The 18645-nt window shown below is 35.9% G+C and overlaps 4 protein-coding genes across 4 annotated transcripts; 2 read left to right on the top strand and 2 right to left on the bottom strand.

Annotated features, from left to right (window-relative positions):
* The first annotated feature begins 3844 nt into the window (after positions 1-3844).
* Positions 3845-5199, top strand: LOC133873671 (non-classical arabinogalactan protein 31). The gene is made up of 2 exons (XM_062311410.1): positions 3845-4063; positions 4740-5199. Exons 1-2 carry the CDS (start codon positions 3895-3897, stop codon positions 5060-5062), a joined length of 492 nt encoding a protein of 163 aa, XP_062167394.1. The 5' UTR covers positions 3845-3894; the 3' UTR covers positions 5063-5199.
* A 1991-nt stretch (positions 5200-7190) lies between these two features.
* On the top strand, positions 7191-8541 carry LOC133873142 (uncharacterized). Its single transcript, XM_062310870.1, has 3 exons — positions 7191-7518; positions 7851-8181; positions 8338-8541. Exons 1-3 carry the CDS (start codon positions 7247-7249, stop codon positions 8422-8424), a joined length of 690 nt encoding a protein of 229 aa, XP_062166854.1. The 5' UTR covers positions 7191-7246; the 3' UTR covers positions 8425-8541.
* Positions 8542-9970: 1429 nt separating this feature from the next.
* LOC133872592 (disease resistance protein RGA2-like) lies at positions 9971-11522 on the bottom strand. The gene is made up of 2 exons (XM_062310148.1): positions 10039-11522; positions 9971-9992 (listed from the first exon to the last, which is right to left on the bottom strand). Exons 1-2 carry the CDS (start codon positions 11520-11522, stop codon positions 9971-9973), a joined length of 1506 nt encoding a protein of 501 aa, XP_062166132.1.
* Positions 11523-13063: 1541 nt separating this feature from the next.
* On the bottom strand, positions 13064-17548 carry LOC133874385 (vacuolar protein-sorting-associated protein 37 homolog 1-like). Its single transcript, XM_062312288.1, has 7 exons — positions 17405-17548; positions 16250-16474; positions 15261-15348; positions 13867-13906; positions 13726-13772; positions 13520-13640; positions 13064-13428 (listed from the first exon to the last, which is right to left on the bottom strand). Exons 1-7 carry the CDS (start codon positions 17416-17418, stop codon positions 13265-13267), a joined length of 699 nt encoding a protein of 232 aa, XP_062168272.1. The 5' UTR covers positions 17419-17548; the 3' UTR covers positions 13064-13264.
* Between the last annotated feature and the right edge of the window lie 1097 nt (positions 17549-18645).

Genomic DNA, 18645 nt, shown 5'->3' with positions numbered 1-18645 from the left:
GAAAATGACATTCTACCGAACGCTATTCAACACTTCAAAATAGACTAGTCTCATAGTTATTTGGCCGACGAGACTCTCGCTTAACTTAATATTTATTATTATTATGAAGTGAAACTATGAGCTATTTATTAAATAATTTCCTCCCGGCCAAGAAAATTCTTGGAAACTCAAGGGAGATTGCCACGTCCTTCGGCATACCTGTGTCACATTTCTTTCACAACAGCACTACTACTCCATCGAAGTAAAACACTTAAAATTTTCGGTAAAAAAAATTAAAAAATTAAAAAGGATAAAAGACAGACTCAAAAGTCCAGCCAACTCCCCTTCAACCTGAAAATGTTCTTAGTAAAAAAGGATAAAAATTATCCTTCATCTCATATTTCACCAATTTTCGTATAGTTTCTAAAATTTATATGTAAGTCTCGTAAATCTAATCAGGACATGTGTCTCCTTTTTCCCATTGATATCCAAATATATTGAAAACTATAATAATGAGAATAGTACTATAGATAACATAATTCATTGATTCATATCTTTTTTTTATCATACATCTTATATTCTAGATATAAGATATTTGTTGTAGATTCAAAAGTGGTCACAAACGATTTGGGCTAACCCCCCTTACTTGCAAAACAAAAAAGGGGCTGTTTGTAGGCTTCCGGTCATGAGATCGAAGGTACTCTGATGCCTAAATCAATGTCTTGACATGGGAGGAGAAAACATAGAGATAGAGAGGGAAAGAGAGATCTCTCATGAAGGGGGGTCTTGTGTGTAAGAGAGCATATCTAAACTAGGGAGATAATGAGACTTTATATTAGGTCTCTTGGGCCCTTTTGGACTCTTGTGATGATGAGCCTCATGTCAAGCCTCTTTGGGCCCATCTTGGGCCTGTATAATAACCTTCTTCCAGTGACATATTGTATAATAACCTTCTTACAATAAATCAATAAAAGTAGACATTGGGCCGGCGCTGAAAATTTCCTATCCTTGCTTGCCAGTTGCCTGGGCCTGACAAGCCCGCACAAACATAATCAATTTCGAAAATTTGGTACATCCTTGCGTCATATTAAAACTATTTAAAGTTTGAGAGTACGAGCGCAAACAAAAATAATGAAAAATTGAAAATAAGTAAATTTTTATTTTATTTTATTTTTTCTCACGTCTGTCTTGGAATCAACTAAAGTCTAACACATTCTTTGGTAGGAGTTACACATAAAATACAAAAATATATAATCTTACACATTCTTTTTCCCTACTTGCAACTGCTCTTGAAATAGAGGGAACATGATGGCCTCTTTCATAAAATACAGAGAATGGATTTTTATTGTACGGTACCTTGTCTTGAAATTTGACTTAAATTTAAATCTTAAATTATAAGAAATCTATGCAATTATGAATGTTTTGGGCATTTAAAATTTGTACCAACTGTGAATTTCATGAGAAATAAAAATAAAATAAAATACAATTTTGAGTTTTTTTACATAACTGAATCATAAATTTGAAAATTAAATAAAAACTAGGAACTAATGTTAAATACGCGTCTAGCATGCTAAATCTACATGATGGCAGACGCCGCTGGAGATACGACCAGATCCTTAGTCTGCAATCTCTCTAGCTCAAATGGCAGACGCCGCCGAAGATACGACCAAAGCGTCGCCCGAGAACACACCACTAAAGCGATGGGGCAACGAAGAGGACGATCCTGCGGAGGTGTTAAGCGCATCTTCTTCGAATTCAGAGGAGAAAGCTGCCTTGGAGCTCAATGTTGAGGCCTTGACCATCAACGACGAGGAGAGCAAGATCAACAAGTTCCTCGATGAGCCCCAGGACTCTAACATCACATCAGTACGAGCTCTCTCTCTCTCTCTCTCGTGGCTTTAGGTATAAGAAGGTTGATTGGTTTAGGAGTCTTTTTTTTTTTGTTTTTGAAAGAATGAGTAGAACTATATATTGACAAAAAGAATCAAATTGTACAAGAAGTTTACGACCCAAACAACAGAAAACAGAACAACCAGAGAAAAAACTCTAGGAATACCCACACTACACTCAAGGGCCTAAACCAAAACACCAAAAAAAAAAAAAAGCCCATCCAAAAAAGGAACAACTAACTCAAAATACAAACATCAATGTTCCATTTGTGACAAAGAATAACATTCTCCATAATTTTTTGGGAATTTTCCCTTTCCAAAAACTCTACACCAAACTGTCCAAAAAATTTGCTTCAAAATTTACTCTTCGATGAGAGGTTATCCACCAACTTTTAACTCATTTCGGGCTCACCATAACCAATACACAGCATAGCTCAAGATAAGTCTACAAATTGTCCCCATCAAACTCTTACTCTTCCAGGTTCGACAACCTTCATCAATCAGTTCACTCCAACTGGTATAACAATTCAACAAGCCACATCACTGCAAGCAAGTTTTCCAAACTCGGGAGCTAAAACCACAAGAAAAGAAAAGGTGATTTCGGCTCTCAATTCCAGCCATGCAGAAACCACAATTTACATCCCCTTTAAAATCCCAAACAAGCAACCAGTCCCCAGTAGTTAGCCTATCATGTATAGCTAACCATAGGATAAAATAGAATAGCTGACCGGTTCTATTTGTGCTTACAGGAGCTGTGTTTAACTTGCTGTGTGGTGATAGGGACGAGATGCTCATGTCAAAAATTGAGCAATATTTTGGCTCCGAAGTCGCAGAGGTAATTTGGACTCCCTCTTCCTCTTCCTTTTTCCTGTTTATGCTTAACACTATGTTTTGGCTTCTGTAAGTTCTAAATTATGTTTTTGCAGGTGAAGTCTTGGGATAGTGAAGACGATTTCGACAATGCCCTTAGGCTGGCGGGATTGGTCTGATATCCCTCGGCATTGGTTTTAATATTTTCTTGTTAATGTTTTCGCTTTTTTTATTGGAGTCCTTTTCTGTATATACGTTAATGTAATAGGAAGTTCCTTATCTACAATTAAGTTTGTATTTTGTAATTTGGCTTCTTATGCAATTGGGTTTCTTGCCTTTCATAAGGCTAATGAAATGAGTATACACACATTTATATTTGGTGTAAAATTTATTTTACATGCATGGGTTTCACACAATGTGTGTACAAATAACATATCTTGCTTTATAATATATTGAGTAATGCTATTTTGTTGGACTCATACAACTAAGATGGTGAAGAGTGAAAATCAATTTTCTATTTTTCTTTTTACAAAATCTTTTACTGTCACATTATTTTAGTTGTATGGCAATTTACTAAATGGTATTTCTTTAACATTTATTATTTGTATTTAGCAGTTAATTAATTACATGGTTAGATCACTGATAAAAACAAAATGTTAAATACTTTCTTACTCAGCATAATAACTCATTTATCTCGGTCCTAAATTAACAATAGACAAATTGTATTCCGCAACTAAATGACTTTGCTTACTAAAATATGGACAGTTTTTGTTTAAATTTAGTTGGAGGCTAGGGAATTTTTTTTTTTTAATTTAATCTGTTAAACTAACTTGTATTTCTAGAGCATGTGAGAATAATGTGCAATTTTAATTGAGAGCGTGTGGTTCTAATTTGTTGTTTTTTTCCCTTTTAATCTCTCTTTTTCCTATAATTACTCATCTTCTCATTTGCTCTGCCTCCAAACTCCGAAGTCTGTATGGAAGATTTTATTTATTTTATTTTCCTAGATAAACAATAATTAATCTTGACAGCCCGTTAATAACGGAGTCGTATATATTATGTTGAACAAACTTGGTGGATTGCACGTCCCAAAGTAGTGCCCTCCCACTCCTAGACAATGACCCCTCTACCACTAGCTAGTGTATATATGTATATCACTTTGGAATGGTGCTCATCTCTACCCAAATTTGGAGATTCTTGAGAGAGAGAGAGAGAGATGAGAGGAGTTGTGTTGGTGATAATTGCAGCATCTCTTCTAATGGGTTGCACCAATTTAGCTTTAGCTGAGAAGGATCTCGGGGTCATGCATGTAGGTGGAAAGGTATTGTGCCAGGATTGCACTCAGGGCTGGCACGAATGGGCTCATGGTGGCAAGCCCATCAAAGGTAAGATTAAGGGATTACATCCTCGCATCTTTGTTAATTTGATGTCTAATAAGGATGGAGATGGCTGCAATTTGTTGACCGAATTATATTCAATTGGACAGCCATTCACGATAAGCAAGTGCTGGATCACACTTGCTCGATCTGTGTAGATGGCCCTCCACTCGGGCTACCTAGGATAAGTGGGCTTTACATCTATACTATGTAGATGAGCCCTCACCTGCCTCTCACGGAAGGTTGTTCAAATTCCAAATTGATTGCAATTCAGTCAACAAATTGTAACCAATTCTCATCCGTTTAAGAGCATCTAAATTCGACTTACCAAATGTTTAGTTAAAATTTAGCTAATGAAAACATTTTTTCTATTTTAGCTACCCATGTTTTTCAAGCATCTACATCTAAATCAATCTTTTAGCTATCTACTTTTATTATTCCGTATAAAATATTGTTTTTTTAATCTATTTTTACTCTTCCCAAATAGGAGAGAGAATCAAATCAAGTATTTTTTTTAATTAATTTGCCAAGCACGGTAACAACTAGCTAGTTTTTAGTCAAAGTGGCTAGTTGAAATGAATGTTTATTTTTGCTATTTTGATTAGCTTGTTAATGCTCTAATAAAAGGTTGAAAACCATTAATTGACCCTATCAAAAAAAATGTGTCAAATTGGGGTGGTTGCAGGTTGCAAGGTGTCAGTAACATGCATGGATGATAGAAGTAGAGTTATGTATTATGCGAGTGACATTACCGATGAATTGGGCCAATTCGACATCATTGTAAACAAGCACATACATGGGAAGGAACTCAACCCCAAGCTATGCTCTGTGAGATTAGTGTCGTCGCCAGAACCAACTTGCAACATTCTCACAGACTTTGCCGGTGGCCGGCGAGGAGTGAAGCTCAGCCTACCGACGTTGGTGTACCGAGATGTGATTAAATATACGCTAGGCCCATTTTACTTTACAAACCCATTGTGTGATGAACCCAATAGTACCAACGAATAATCGGATAAATGGGTAATAGCCAAGGAATTGAAGCCACTGTTGATGTTTCTGATGGAATATCGTTCCTTCTTAATTTATTGTGTTTTCCTTCTTGAAAAATTTATATACATTTTCTAATTACTTGCGACGACTTCAAATATTTGTGGCTCAAATAATTAAGTGGATGATTATTGGGGGTTCAAGCATTGATTATTTAAAATGTGAAAGTGTGGGTCTGCATATCCAATAATTAGTTTTTTAAAAAAAACAAGAAGATAAGAGAAAGATAGAGAATACGGTGTGTTCGGGTGTTCGATTTATGAAATCAAAATTTAATTCTTATTTTGTGCGTAAATTTTGAGGTTTGATTTTGTAAGATAAAATAAAAATAAAAATTAAAAAATATAATTTATTTATAAAAATTTGAATAAAATATAATTTTTTTTTTAAAAAAAAAAAAAAGCAAATCCTGTAGCAAGTAGAAAACTAAATTAGAAAAAATTGCTTTTTTTTTTTTAATTTATTTAAGATGCCCATACAAGAAAACACGGCCTATTGAATCACTTTGTAGAAAAACAAAAAAAATAACAAATTTTCATAATAGATAAACTGAAAAAATCCGAATTGTTTTGCTCTTACAGATGATGTATTATATAACAGTCTCGAATGACAATGTGTAAAGTATAATCATATATGCTAACATGTGTCAATATGTAATTAGAGTCAAATTAGTCACTAAAAATATTAATATTCTTCAATCATATATTAATCCGTGTTAATAAATTCTAACGGCATTACCCATTCCATTCCACTTTTCAAGACGTGTGAACCTATGATTAGAAATTATATATTTTTTTTTTCATAAGTTTTCAATACCTTCTTTTTTTTTTTCCTTTTTTTTTTTTAAGGGAAAATGTAATAATTTCATTAAATCAAATCACCTAAAGGTAACAAAGTTACAGTCAAACAGAGTCAAAACTAGACTCAAGACTATTACAGGGACTCAGAATAGAACAAAAACCCCATTACAGTTACCCCAGAACACAGATCATACCGACAGTTGTTACAAATAAACATAGCCAACAAAAAGGTACCTCTGCGTTGACATATGAACCTTTACTTGCACTATAGAGTCAGTCACAAACAATCTATGCTAAAAAGTAATGACAAGGCTAAAACTAACCCAGAGCACACTGTCAAATACAATCTGTCAAATACAAGAAAAACACCCAAGACAGAAGCTGTCGGCAGAAGAAAGCACCACCGGAGACAGCACGTGTGCCACCGGCCGATTCCCTACAGCAGCCTAACACAGGAAACCCCCAGGCACTACCAGACACGGCAAAAAAAAGGGAACGTGGCCATCACGAGCTGCCCAAAGTGTGAAGAACACCCTGGCGCATGGTCACCGATGAGTTTTTCGGCCGTAGCGGGCAGCGACTGAGCCAAAGGACGGGGACGATCAAAGCTAGGGGGCGCGTGTCGACTAGAGGATGGCGGAATAGCGCAGATCTAGCTTCAAAGATTGATACAAACTGAGGCACGACCAAATCTCTCCGCCAGCGACACGAGCGGCGGGCTCTCCTCCTCCGGAACCTCTCTGGAATGTTTTCCTGCCAAGAACAAAAGAAAACTAAAAGAAACTAAAAAACTACACAAACTTCCTTAGTTCAAACGGACTAGGAAGACTAAAATCACCACCGAAACAAGTCCGAGGGGACTCAAAACTCCACAGCCGTAGTGACTGGGAGACTCTAACCTCCACTGGAACAACCCAAGGAGGAACCAAAACCTCTCTTAGCCCAAAACGCTAAGAGAAGAAGAAAAACCGGGAGGAGGGGAACCTCCCTCCCCCTGCCAACAACGCCACTGTTTGGGAGAGAAAGCTCTGGAGAAAAGAGAGAGGTTTTCAATACCTTCTAATCACCTAGTGATGCATTTCAGAAATTATAAAATAACTGTACATCTAATATTTTTCATAAAAATAATATTTGTATGCATGAGTTTTTATATTACTTTTTAAAAAATATAAAAAATATTAGCCGATTAAAAATTCCTATTGCCTATTCATCTTGGAACATCGTATGTTTGTTGCCACCCACTGCTTTGAAGACCACGTGGAAACAGCTTAGCCACCTACAAACAACTAAAGCCCCCTCTAGAGCCTTCAAGAACCCCGGAAGCTTCCACTCGTGTTCGTCGACCATGGCGACCCGGCTCGCGAGAACAATGGCGACATGTCCAAGATCATGGTCCCTGATCGGGAGATCGACGGCTGGGGTGGCCTTTGGTGGGTCCAGACCTAGGTGGGCCTCCTCCTCCTCTTCTTCTTCTTCTTCATCAACATCGTCACCTTCATCGTCGAGCACATCTCCCAAGACGGAGAAGAAGCTTGCGGACCGCCTGTCGACCGTCATAGACGCCGTCAACGACCGTAAACTCCCTCCTGAGCTTCGTGGCCAACGCAACTCCGTCAGGTTCCGTTCTCCTCCTCATCGGCTGTCTCCGTTAGAAGCTGAAATATTCGACAACTTTTTTTTAGCCCGTTAAAAAAGAATTGGGTTTGTCAATTTCTTTTTCGTATTATTTTTTTGTTCAGTTTAATTATGCAATTCATGCGTGTAACTGAGAATTTGGGTTCTTTTTTAATCAACCATCATGTGGTTTAGACTACGAGAATGTTTGTTCAATTCGGTCTGTGAAAATCCCAGCAATTGAAACCATTGATTAATGGGTGTTCTTGTGTTCTCTATCTGTTGGACACAAATTCTGGTTTGGTCTGTGACCTTCGTGAGTGTGATTTGGGCAGATCAGAAACTGATATAATAAACGTTGTGGAGCAAAGAATATGGCACTCCATGGAAGAAGGGCAGTTTGAGAACTTACCGGGGAAAGGAAAACCACTCAACCTGAGTACGAATCCTCATGCCGACCCAGCAGAAGACACCCTGTATAGAATCCTTTCAAAGAACGGGTGTGCGCCGGAGTGGGTTGAACTTAACAAAGAAATAAGGCATCAAATATCAGAATGGCGATCGGCGTTGAAGAGAGCTTGGGGAAGTAGATGCAATGGAGATCACTCTAAATGGGCAGAGACTTCAGAAGCTCTAAAACTTCAATTACGGGGTATCAATGATAAGGTGAGTGTCATTTATCCACATACACCTTCCATTGAATTCAAGCTGAGATGTTGTTTGGGAGTTTAGCATTCATCTTCAAGTTCATTGAGATGTTCTTTGGATTGTTAATTGTTTAGCATAAACATGGGCTGCTGATTGTGAATGTCTGAATTGCAGGTGTTCCGGTATAACCTTATTGTTCCTTTTGGCCGCCAAATGTTTGGAATTAAGTGGGAGAAGGAGATGGATCGCCTAAAAGAGTGATCTCTCTTTGTTGTTCCTTTTGGCGCGAGTATGTGTGGAGTGAAGGTAGACGTAAATGAGAGAAAACGTTTGTAATCGAATACAGAAATTGTTCAAAGAAATAATAGTTGGACGAAATCCCTAAGCTTTGATAAACAATTAAACTTTATAAACAAGAAAGTAGTCACGAAAGTATAAGCATCGCCATCTTAATTTATTTACATGCCATATATAGGAAGAACTGAAATTACAGAAATATTTATTGGTTAACATTTCTTATTTCAAATTATAATTCACGACATGTTTACAACATAATCAAGCTGGAACAAATTAATATCTCCGAACTGAGCTGCATTGAGGCTTTAATAGTTGCTGAATCTCTCGCTCAAGTCATGCCATGGAAGCTGCAAATATATATTATATATTTATATAGAACAGAAAAAAAAAAAAAACAAACAAACAAACAAACGTGATTACAGAAAAGAAAAAAATATATATATGTAACTTGAATAAACAAATAGTATTAGCAATTGATATTGTAATGTTATAGAATGCAATCTTACCCGTTACATCATTTTTGGGCTAATCCAGTCGAACCGTTGGTCTTGAGCACTCTTGGACCGCTCCTGCTCATTTCATTTTCTAATCCGTTCTCTTAGCACATGGAGACCATCCATCCCCTCTGAAAGAGATGACAACTTGGGGCAATCCACAATCTCAAGTGTTTGAATTGACTTCAGACTTGGCAGCCACTTCGGTAAGGCCTTAAGGTTCGGACACTTCGAAATACGCATGTACTGTAATGTGTTGGCAGATCCCTTGAACCATTGCGGCAAAACCTCCAACTTTGGTAAATATTCAATCACCACTTTTCGAAGGTTCAACTTGAGATCCCAACTGTCTTCTCCTTCTGGCAAACTAAGAACCTCACAAGACTTAATTACCAGGGTCTCTAAGGCAGTTAAGTGCTTGATATTAAGTGTCAAAGAGGTCAACTTTTCACAACCCGAAACAACCAATGTCCGAAGGTTGGTAAAGCTCCCGTCCATCCCTTGAAACAAAACTTCTAGTCTATGACATCCAAATATACCAAAAAACCGAAGAGAACTCAAGCAGCCTACACCATTCTCAAACAAGCACGGGTAAGCCGTTGTTGTTATCGACATATACCTAAGGCTGACCATCTTCCTCGTTTCTTTGGGTAACCCCTCAAGTCTTGGACATGAGTAAAGTAGAATAGTTTGCAAATTGTACAGCTTGCAAATAGAATCAGGAAGTTTCTTGATTCTTTGATTACAAGCTAGGTTCAGATATTTCAAATGCTGCAAAGTATCGATAGAGCTTGACAACGCCTCAAAAGATGAACAAAATAAGTCAAGCACCCGCAAGTACTTGAATCTCAAGATGCATGCTTCAATTAAGGCCGGTACTTCTTGTATGGTTGGGAACAAAGTGGTTCGCAGACCACTACTTAATGTGTAAAAATATTTTGGAACTTGCACACAATTTAATGAAAATGACAAATGACGAATTGTTTTAGCGACGTTTTGAGTGTGAAAGTTGACTGTTAAACACTCTTCTTGTGCAACCTTGAGTGCAAGATCATGGATGAGATCATGTATTTTAAACCTGTACCTATAGTGCCAGAGTTCATTCTCAACATCTTGGAAGAAAGATCTGGACCACAACTCCTTGATATACATGTCGCCAACATCTTCAAACTCTATATGTTGATTATTATTATTATTATTAGGCGTTTTATTAAGGAGTCCATACGCCATCCAAAATTGAATCAATACATCACTTTCAAACCAATGATCCTTTGGAAAGAGAGAACAGAAGGCAAAGCATTGCTTCAAATGAGATGGCATTTGATCATAACTCAATTTTAATGCGGGTAAAATATCATCATCATTTTGTTCTAATTTCCATATCTCATTATCTTTCACAAAGTTCCACTCCCGTTCATCAACCTTTGAGAAAAGTAGGCTACCTAGAGTCCTTATTGCCAATGGAACTCCTTTACATTTTCCCACAATTTCTTTTCCAATTTCTAAGAGGTTTGGATATTGTTTGTCTTCTCCTTCCTTAAATGCCCATTTCACAAATAAAGACAAACAATCAGCTTCGGGTAAACAATTTAAAGTGTATGTGGGACCAGTTCCCACAATGGAGGCAACCCTATAACTACGTGTTGTCACTACAATTGTACTTCCATCTGAACCACCACTTAAAATTCCTTTCAACTCAATCCATTTATTACGATCTTCATTCCAAACATCATCTAAAACAAGTAGAAATTTCTTGTTCTTTAAACAGTCTCTTAATCTAGTTTGACACAAATCTACACCCAACGTCTCATCAATTTTTTCAGGAGTTGCAGATTTAAGGATTTCTCTTATTAATCTAGGAACATCAAAATCCTCAGACACACAAACCCACATTCTCAATTTGAAATGATTGGCTACACGTTCATCATCGTATACCAACTTAGCAATTGTGGTCTTCCCCAACCCTCCTAATCCAACTATAGGAATTACATGTACATTATCATGCATGTTAGCATCAGGTTGCCTCAAAAGACTTATTATTTTTTCTTTATCATTCTTCCTACCAATGACTTCGGAAGGAGGAACAAATGAGTGGGTCATATCCCTCCTCCCATGCATGACATGCCTATCTTCAAGTCGAGGTATAAGATTAAATTGATCCTTATGAGCTGCAATCTTACCTAACCTCTTACTAATGTCCTTGATTTTGTGACCTAGTTGATGACGGAATGCAAGGGTGCTACAGCATGAAAAGAAATCACATACCTCTCTACTAGTGCGCCCATATGTTCTGATCACTTCCTTCTTCCGAACTCCGTACTCAACTTCACCAAGCACATCCTCAGCATCAAAAAAAATATCTTTGAGCTGCCTCAGCCAGATGCTCAGCAGGCCATTGCTAGCTTGCTTCTCTTCAGCATCCAAGAGCACGGCTTGAATGGTTGTCATGGTGAGCTCAAGCTCTCTCAGCTCACTTTTGACGTTCCATACCAAGCTGAACTCTTCGTAAGCAAGGGATGCCAGCTTCTCCAAGATCTTTCCTGCGATGCCCGAGGCAAGTTCAGCCATGTTGTTGACTTGGTGGAGAGGAGGTTATTGGTTGTTGTATTTGGTAAATTGGGATCAGAGTTTGGGGGGCTTGTATAGCAAATAACGACCCGGCATTTTATAGCAAGTCTCTTGGTTCCATGCGTTTTCACCAAGTATATTTGCAGCTTGGTTAATTCAAGTATATATTCCTTTTTCTATTTCATAAAAATGCAATCAAAAGCTTTGGAGTGTAACTGGGTGCTTCTTTATTGATCTCCCTCATTCTCTTCCTATTTATTATCATATTCTTATTCTTTATTCTCCTAGTGTAAGCAGATCTGTATATATTCTTTTTTGTTTTTATCATCCTATTGTTATTCTTTAGTCTCCTAGTGTACGTAAGCTGGTGTGCATGAAAAAAAAAAAAACCTTAATTTGGATACAATTAGGTGAAAATATTTTCTATTTACTTGACCATTTTTTAAATGTTAAATCAAAATGTCTTCAAATGTTCTAATCTTGAGAAACTCTCATGTTATCTGATTAGGAGGGTTTTGAATATTTTGATGTAACGTTTGTAATTAATTCCTTTCGTCCATTTGAAACAAAAAAGGTACAAGTGGATGCTGAAGCTCGCTAGGAATATTGATAGATGAACGGATATGCTTCAACATACTCCTATTTTCTGCTCAGAAAATTCACTTTTTGGGTGGATTTCGTGCATAACAAAATTATATTTTGTAAGTGTCAACGCAAATGTTATTTTGTTTAAGTCACGGGTAAAGTACAGTCCTATGATCAAAAGAGCGATAGTCCGTAGTAGGATAAAAAGATATGAAAACTTATGAGCTGTTGTTACGAGCAATTTAGGATTCAAAACTTTTCGCACAAACTTAGCTTAAAATTAATGGGCTAAAATTTAGTAAAATAGAATTCGGGTTAAATCAAATCAATCCGATTAAACATGATTAACAAACAAGTAAATTTCGGATCAACCCGCTTAACCCACGGGCGACCCGCATAACACGTATGAATTAAAACAATTTTTACTTTTACTGTAAAAAATTTAGAACCCTAAAGTCTTGAGACAAAAAATTACCCTCATTCTCTCATTCCCTAGTTGTCACGAATATAACTTCCATAATGTAATTTTATTTCATGTTTAATAATTAAGAGTTATTAAGCCAATATCTTTGTATACAATGACATTTTCATGCTCAATAATTAAAAAATTTGTTAATTAAACAAATTGTGCAGATTAAATCAAATTGAATACTTATTTAAATAGGTCATGTTAGAACTGAAAAATCTAATCTGTTTAATTAAATAAATTGAACTCAAATTGACCCCTATAATCTAATACTCATGCCTCACATAACCCGAATCCAACTTCCAAGACGAGTTGCCAACCTAGTCAACAGCTTTTTGGTGCACTAATGATATAATATAGCAAAAAATATACGTACGATATATCAAAAATACACAAGCTTCAGAGATGGATCACCCAATTCTCTAACAAAATTAGATAAGCATCCACACTGTCAGGACTCATCCTATTCCTATTGAGAGATGTGACGTAATAGTTTAAAAACAGCAATTATTCAAACAAAAAATAATAAAGTTGATATTAATTATTAACAACATTAATGGCTAGATATGATAAGAAATGACAAAAAGATATACAGAATGAACTTACAACAAAAACAGAATTATAACAATGGAATAAGGCAGTGTTCCTCAATATTAAAGTACACAACAATTAATGTGTTTATTATATCCATTCAACCAGTTGAAGACGTTTTGGCTGCAAGGTGGATGAGTGCTCGCTTATGGTAAGTAGTACGGAGCTTCTTGTATTTCTGGACAAAGGACCCAACATCAATCTCCCTATCTAAGAGCTGCCTGTGCAGGTTTTCAGATTCCTCCTCCGTCTTACTCATCGCCTCTGAAACAACAAACACGTATTACACATCTCCATCTGTAACAAGTGTTTTTCAACACTGGCCTATTTTCAAGCTTTTATTATAGTTGAATACCTTGGAGCCTTTGGAGAAGGGATGCTGGGGAATAGAATTTCAAACTCTCTTCCTTCTGTCTCTCGAGTTCATTAAGTTTCTCCTGAGCAGCAGCTAACTCTGTTGTCCGAATTATTCTGCACTGTAATATAAAATCAAGAGGAGAAAGTTCTTCAATCAGTTTCCCAATGTCAAACTATAATTGACAGATGAGGTTATAAACTCACCTGATTTCTAAGCTCCATAATCCGTGGTTCATTCTCCAAGTTCTCCCCTGATAAAGAAGATGGTAATATTTAATCTCTCCCACCTATAACATATTGAAAAAGTAGATAAATTGTTGGAGGGAAAGGGACAAGCACACTCACTGGCAAGCTGTAGAGTTTCCTTGCGTAGTTCATCTCTTAGCTGATGAGCCATAAAAGGTGGAGGAAAGATATTAGAAAGATATGATGAATCTCATATATCAGACACAACAGAACTACAATATGACTCTGCATAATGCAGCAACAACATCGTATCATAAAAGCTACATGAGCAAGCATGTTCTAACATTATGTAAATGGCGCTTTCTGATCTTTTTTCATGTGCTGCATGTATGTGCACAAATTCTTTCATTTGCAGCGTATGGATGTGTTTTGTTCTTACACTTCAGCTGGCTTGGTAATCATGAGAATCTATTACATATTACACCATAAATTAATACCGCAATTATGTCATCATGTCAGCCATGACTACAATCAATTATTCCCACTTAGGGTACATTTGTAAGTTGCTTTATGACATTCTTATCTAATAAGCAAAACTTCAAACAAAAAAAAAAAACAAGATCTTCTCCCATAGGGGTTATGGTAGTGATTTCAAAGTGAAAACCTAATATTTCTTGTATCTGATGCCCCAACTAAATATAACCTAAAAAAGTCATTTCGGGAGCAAGAAGACCTCAATGCAGGTAAATTTTTTTTTTTTTTTTTTTCCTGATAAGTACTAAGCAGGTAATATTTTGGTCCTAGGTATCCATAATTCCATGAGTTATGCATTCTTTTTCTTTCATTTAGATCTGAAGTGAGCCTGGAGCATATAAGTCTTTAGTAGACCATGGCAGTAGAATCACAAGCAAACAAGATACCATCATGCACTGGATATCCTTACAAAAGAATCCATTCCAGTAAGTCACTGTTGCTCATGAGCATTGGTAGGTTTCATCAAGGCACAGCAGTTATCTGGATAAACCCCTATTATCCTTTACACGCTTAGGGTAGGATGCGCAAGGATTACCAGTTTTCCTTAATCTCCAGAAGGGCACATCTCTTGTTATGGCCATTGTTAAACTATGGCAATTTCAAAGACTCATTAAGGTGGTGGGAGATGGTGGTTTGGGTTTTGAGGAAGGTGGCAACTTGGGAAGATGGTAGGAAGTTGTCGGTGACAACACCGTAGTTGACACCGATGGGGTAGTCACTAGTCAGTGGTGGAACAGTGGATAAGGGGGGAACAGTGGATAAGGGGAGAACAGTGTTTGCGCCATTGGGAAGGGGGTGCATGTCAGGAAAAAAAAAAACACATTTAATGAAAAATGGATGTTTAACAGTTGACCAAGTTTTTCAAGTGTAACCAAATGCCCAAAATACTGAAAATGTTTTACATCGAAACAAATAAAGCCTAAATTGGAGAAAACATGTGAGATTAAAGGGAGCAACATGCAAAAATTTTAAATCTATGTATGTTTGTCAGATCAGAGAGATCATAACCCACAACTTACATTGTTTTGAATCTTCACTTGATCAAGTGAAAGTAAAAATTGATGATATGCATCCTTGTCAGATAAAAGCTTCCTTAATTCCTCAACACTAAACAAATTTATCAAGAAAACAAGAAAATATTAGAAACTATAGAAGTGGAATTAGAAATATTACAATATAATTTGGATGATTTAGACTTTAGTTATCTTTATTTGAACTACTAAAGTGACTAAGAAAGAAATGCATCAAATAATTGCACTCCGAACATGTGCTTCAAAAGTATAATAATAATAAATCAGCAAATTAACAATTTTCTGAGAATTGATTTATATTTTCAGTTGCTAACAAAAACGGAATATCTAACAACAAGCTTACTATTTGGCTAAAAGATAATTAACACAAAAACAATGTATTGGAATAAAACCTCAAACAAACACATGCAATATGCAGAGAAAGGCAATTTATAAACCCAACACGCAAATGATACTGTGTAAGTGACATAACTACGGGACACCGTTACATTCTGCTTCCACAATCTTTAGACTCTTATAATGATACTAAATAAGAGATATTACTATAGGCCAACTTTACAATCCTTTTCCATGATCTTTAGACTCTGATAATATACAAATCTATGACTTCTATTACAAAATCTCTGTGGAAAATTCATTTATTATTAGAAAATGAAAAATTACAAGGAGAGGGATCTATCAGCACTTGATTGTAGAATCCTAAACTCTACATGTATATGAAATTTCCATGTGTTGACATGTTGTGATGCTCGACAAACCAAAGATGTAGTCCTAACGAGATTCCCCTTATTCAAATTGCATGAGAATCAATAAACATATAGCAATCTGAGCAATATAGATTTTAACAATATCCTTCATATGTTCCAAAAGTCGCCATCTTCCAAAGAGAACAAAAAAAAAAAAAAAATCAATCAATCAAATTGGAACATAAAATAAATGTACGAATAAAATGGAATCTTCCAGTACCAGGAACCAACCTTTTGTCCTTCAGAACAGCAATTATACCTGCCGCTTCGGCAGGTGAAACATGTGATGGCGACTGCGGCCGGTCTGTAGGCCTATGTGAACTGAAGCTGCTAGAAGAGGTGCTACCCGGTGTTCCTGGACGAGAAGAACTTGGTGAGCTAAGTACAGAAGGAGGATACCAGGACTGCGGAGAACCATCCTGTGGACGTGGCTGAGACTGTTGCTCCTGAGATCCCCTGCAGGTAGAGATTGTCTAACCTTTCAATGGATTGCATACAGCTATTGAAAAGGTACAAAAGAAAAGAAACAAGCTTTATTCTAGTTACACGGAAGCAGAATATATATACATATAAATATTTCCAGAGCAAGAAGAAGAAAACCCAATGAAGTATGATCCCTTTCTTATCTCCACAAAATTCAAAAAATAGACACAAATAAAAAGCAGTAAGACCCATTATTTCAATGCTGCATCGTCTTCTTCTTATACCACATTGCTCTGATTTCTTCTAAATCTCCATGGCATTTTGGATACCCATTTTCTTATACTACCAAGTACAAGACAACTTTGTACATTACAGCATGTTAACAATGCCCAGAAAAAGATTGTTTCAATTTTATCTATTTTTACAAGAATCAACCCAAAAGGTGAGAAGAAAAAATTTACCATATCGAGACATCAACTATAGTATTTAAAAAACACATTCAAACTAAATTAAGGGTTCTATATCGTTTATCATATGCCAAATACAACAAAGATACATATCTTTTAATTTCCATTCATTTTCTAACTTCGCCGCATCGGCGATCATTCACCACAACAACTTTCAGTAATTCGCTGAAAAAATAGATTCTAAAAATAAAGCTTGATAATCAACAAAATTCTAGTCATTTCAACTAGCTTCTCTAATTACAACACAAATTGCAAACCCGAAACCGTCTATAAACCTTGATATTCAAAATTCAGTAACATAAATAACATGCGCGAGCTCAGATTATCAGAAATCTAAAAGATAAGTCCCAAAGTAAAAGCTTCAGAGCATCGAAATTAAACAAATTTGATTAAAAGAAGTGAAAAATAAATGAATTTCTCGATGATTCAAGAAAACCCTAATTTAAGCGAAACCAAAAAGAAAAAGAAATAAAAGGAAAATCAGAGACGGCAATACCAAAACTTGAACATCGCGAGGAGAGGCTTCGATCGCCAATTAAGTGGACGAACTCCGAACAATACAACAATCTCTTTAATCTTTTTCCTCGGACTGGAGATTTCTGGGTCTCGCTACGCGTTTTCCGTCGCTACAAGTAAATCATGTAGAAGATTCAACAATTTTAAAGTAAATAAAATAAAGGAAATGGATTTTCGGGTCGGGTGTATGGATGGTTTCGAGGGTGTTAGATCCGAGATCCGGACCAAATTTGATTGAAACTTCTTCTTTTTTTATAAGATTCAATTCGATGTATTAAATTAATATTTATCTTTTGAGTAAATTATTTTTGCATGCATTTTTAAATTCTCACATGATTCTCAACAATCTCTTCAGAGTTTCATATTACGATTTCGTAAACAAAAAAATACGATTTTAAACCAAATCGTAAAAAATGAATCGTTTAGAAATTGAGTTTTTAAAAATTACGATTTAAAAACACATAATCTGCTTTTTCAAATCGCAGACAATGTGATGTTTTTTTAAAAACACAAAATTTTAAAGGTTAAAATGTGATTTTAAAAGTCAAATTGTGATTTTGCCAAACGCTATTTTTAACTCACACTTTTTTAAATCGAAAACCGAAACAAACCCTAATCTAATAACAAATATTAAATTATATTAAAAATACATTTAAAAATTACATGCACATGCACTTATCTTAATTTAATAAACTGTATTGAAATAATTTTCTATTACCTAGTTTAAGAAAACTTTGTCCTGATTTTTTTTAATTAGAAGTCCGACCTTTTTACTGCTTTCAATTTGTTCCATCTGGTAATTGGGAGCTTCTTGACCAGTAGTATTAAAGTTGATTTATCGTGGATGTGGATCATGGATGTGATGCAAAAGTTTTTAGGTTTGGGCTTCTCTTCGTTAATTAGGTTTGTTTTATTAGAGTAATCAATATTTGCTTGCCTGCTTGGGCTAGCCCAAATAGTCCTGCACATATTTGCTTGATAATTCATTTTTTTTTTTTTTTTTTTTTGAAGGGAAACGTGAGCTTAATGGCACTTATTGATATGTTCATTTTTGTTTCTTTTTCTCGAGTATGTATGGAATAGGATAATCTCCACGATATTATCTATTTTAAATGAAATGTCAAAATTTAAAGTTTTTACATTTAACGATGTATATGAAGTCAATATTGACACGTTTTTTAAAAAAATTAAATAATAGAAAATCATGTACACCATTAAATG

This window comes from Alnus glutinosa, chromosome 7 (assembly GCF_958979055.1).
Source record: "Alnus glutinosa chromosome 7, dhAlnGlut1.1, whole genome shotgun sequence".
Lineage (NCBI taxonomy): Eukaryota > Viridiplantae > Streptophyta > Magnoliopsida > Fagales > Betulaceae > Alnus > Alnus glutinosa.
Note: the sequence above shows the minus strand (reverse complement) of the source record. Positions and strands in the feature narration are given on the sequence as shown.

Excerpts from the sequence above, each read along its gene's own strand:
- LOC133873671 (XM_062311410.1), top strand. The coding sequence starts at position 3,895 with ATGAGAGGAGTTGTGTTGGTGATAATTGCAGCATCTCTTCTAATGGGT. Across the intron at positions 4,064-4,739 it reads TGGTGGCAAGCCCATCAAAG|GTTGCAAGGTGTCAGTAACA; the intron begins GTAAGATTAAGG and ends GGGTGGTTGCAG.
- LOC133873142 (XM_062310870.1), top strand. The coding sequence starts at position 7,247 with ATGGCGACCCGGCTCGCGAGAACAATGGCGACATGTCCAAGATCATGG. Across the intron at positions 7,519-7,850 it reads GGCCAACGCAACTCCGTCAG|ATCAGAAACTGATATAATAA; the intron begins GTTCCGTTCTCC and ends TGATTTGGGCAG. Across the intron at positions 8,182-8,337 it reads TACGGGGTATCAATGATAAG|GTGTTCCGGTATAACCTTAT; the intron begins GTGAGTGTCATT and ends TCTGAATTGCAG.
- LOC133872592 (XM_062310148.1), bottom strand. The coding sequence starts at position 11,522 with ATGGCTGAACTTGCCTCGGGCATCGCAGGAAAGATCTTGGAGAAGCTG. Across the intron at positions 9,993-10,038 it reads AATGAACTCTGGCACTATAG|GTTGCACAAGAAGAGTGTTT; the intron begins GTACAGGTTTAA and ends CTTGCACTCAAG.
- LOC133874385 (XM_062312288.1), bottom strand. Across the intron at positions 13,907-15,260 it reads AAGTGAAGATTCAAAACAAT|CTAAGAGATGAACTACGCAA; the intron begins GTAAGTTGTGGG and ends ATGGCTCATCAG. Across the intron at positions 13,429-13,519 it reads CCTTCTCCAAAGGCTCCAAG|AGGCGATGAGTAAGACGGAG; the intron begins GTATTCAACTAT and ends TTGTTGTTTCAG.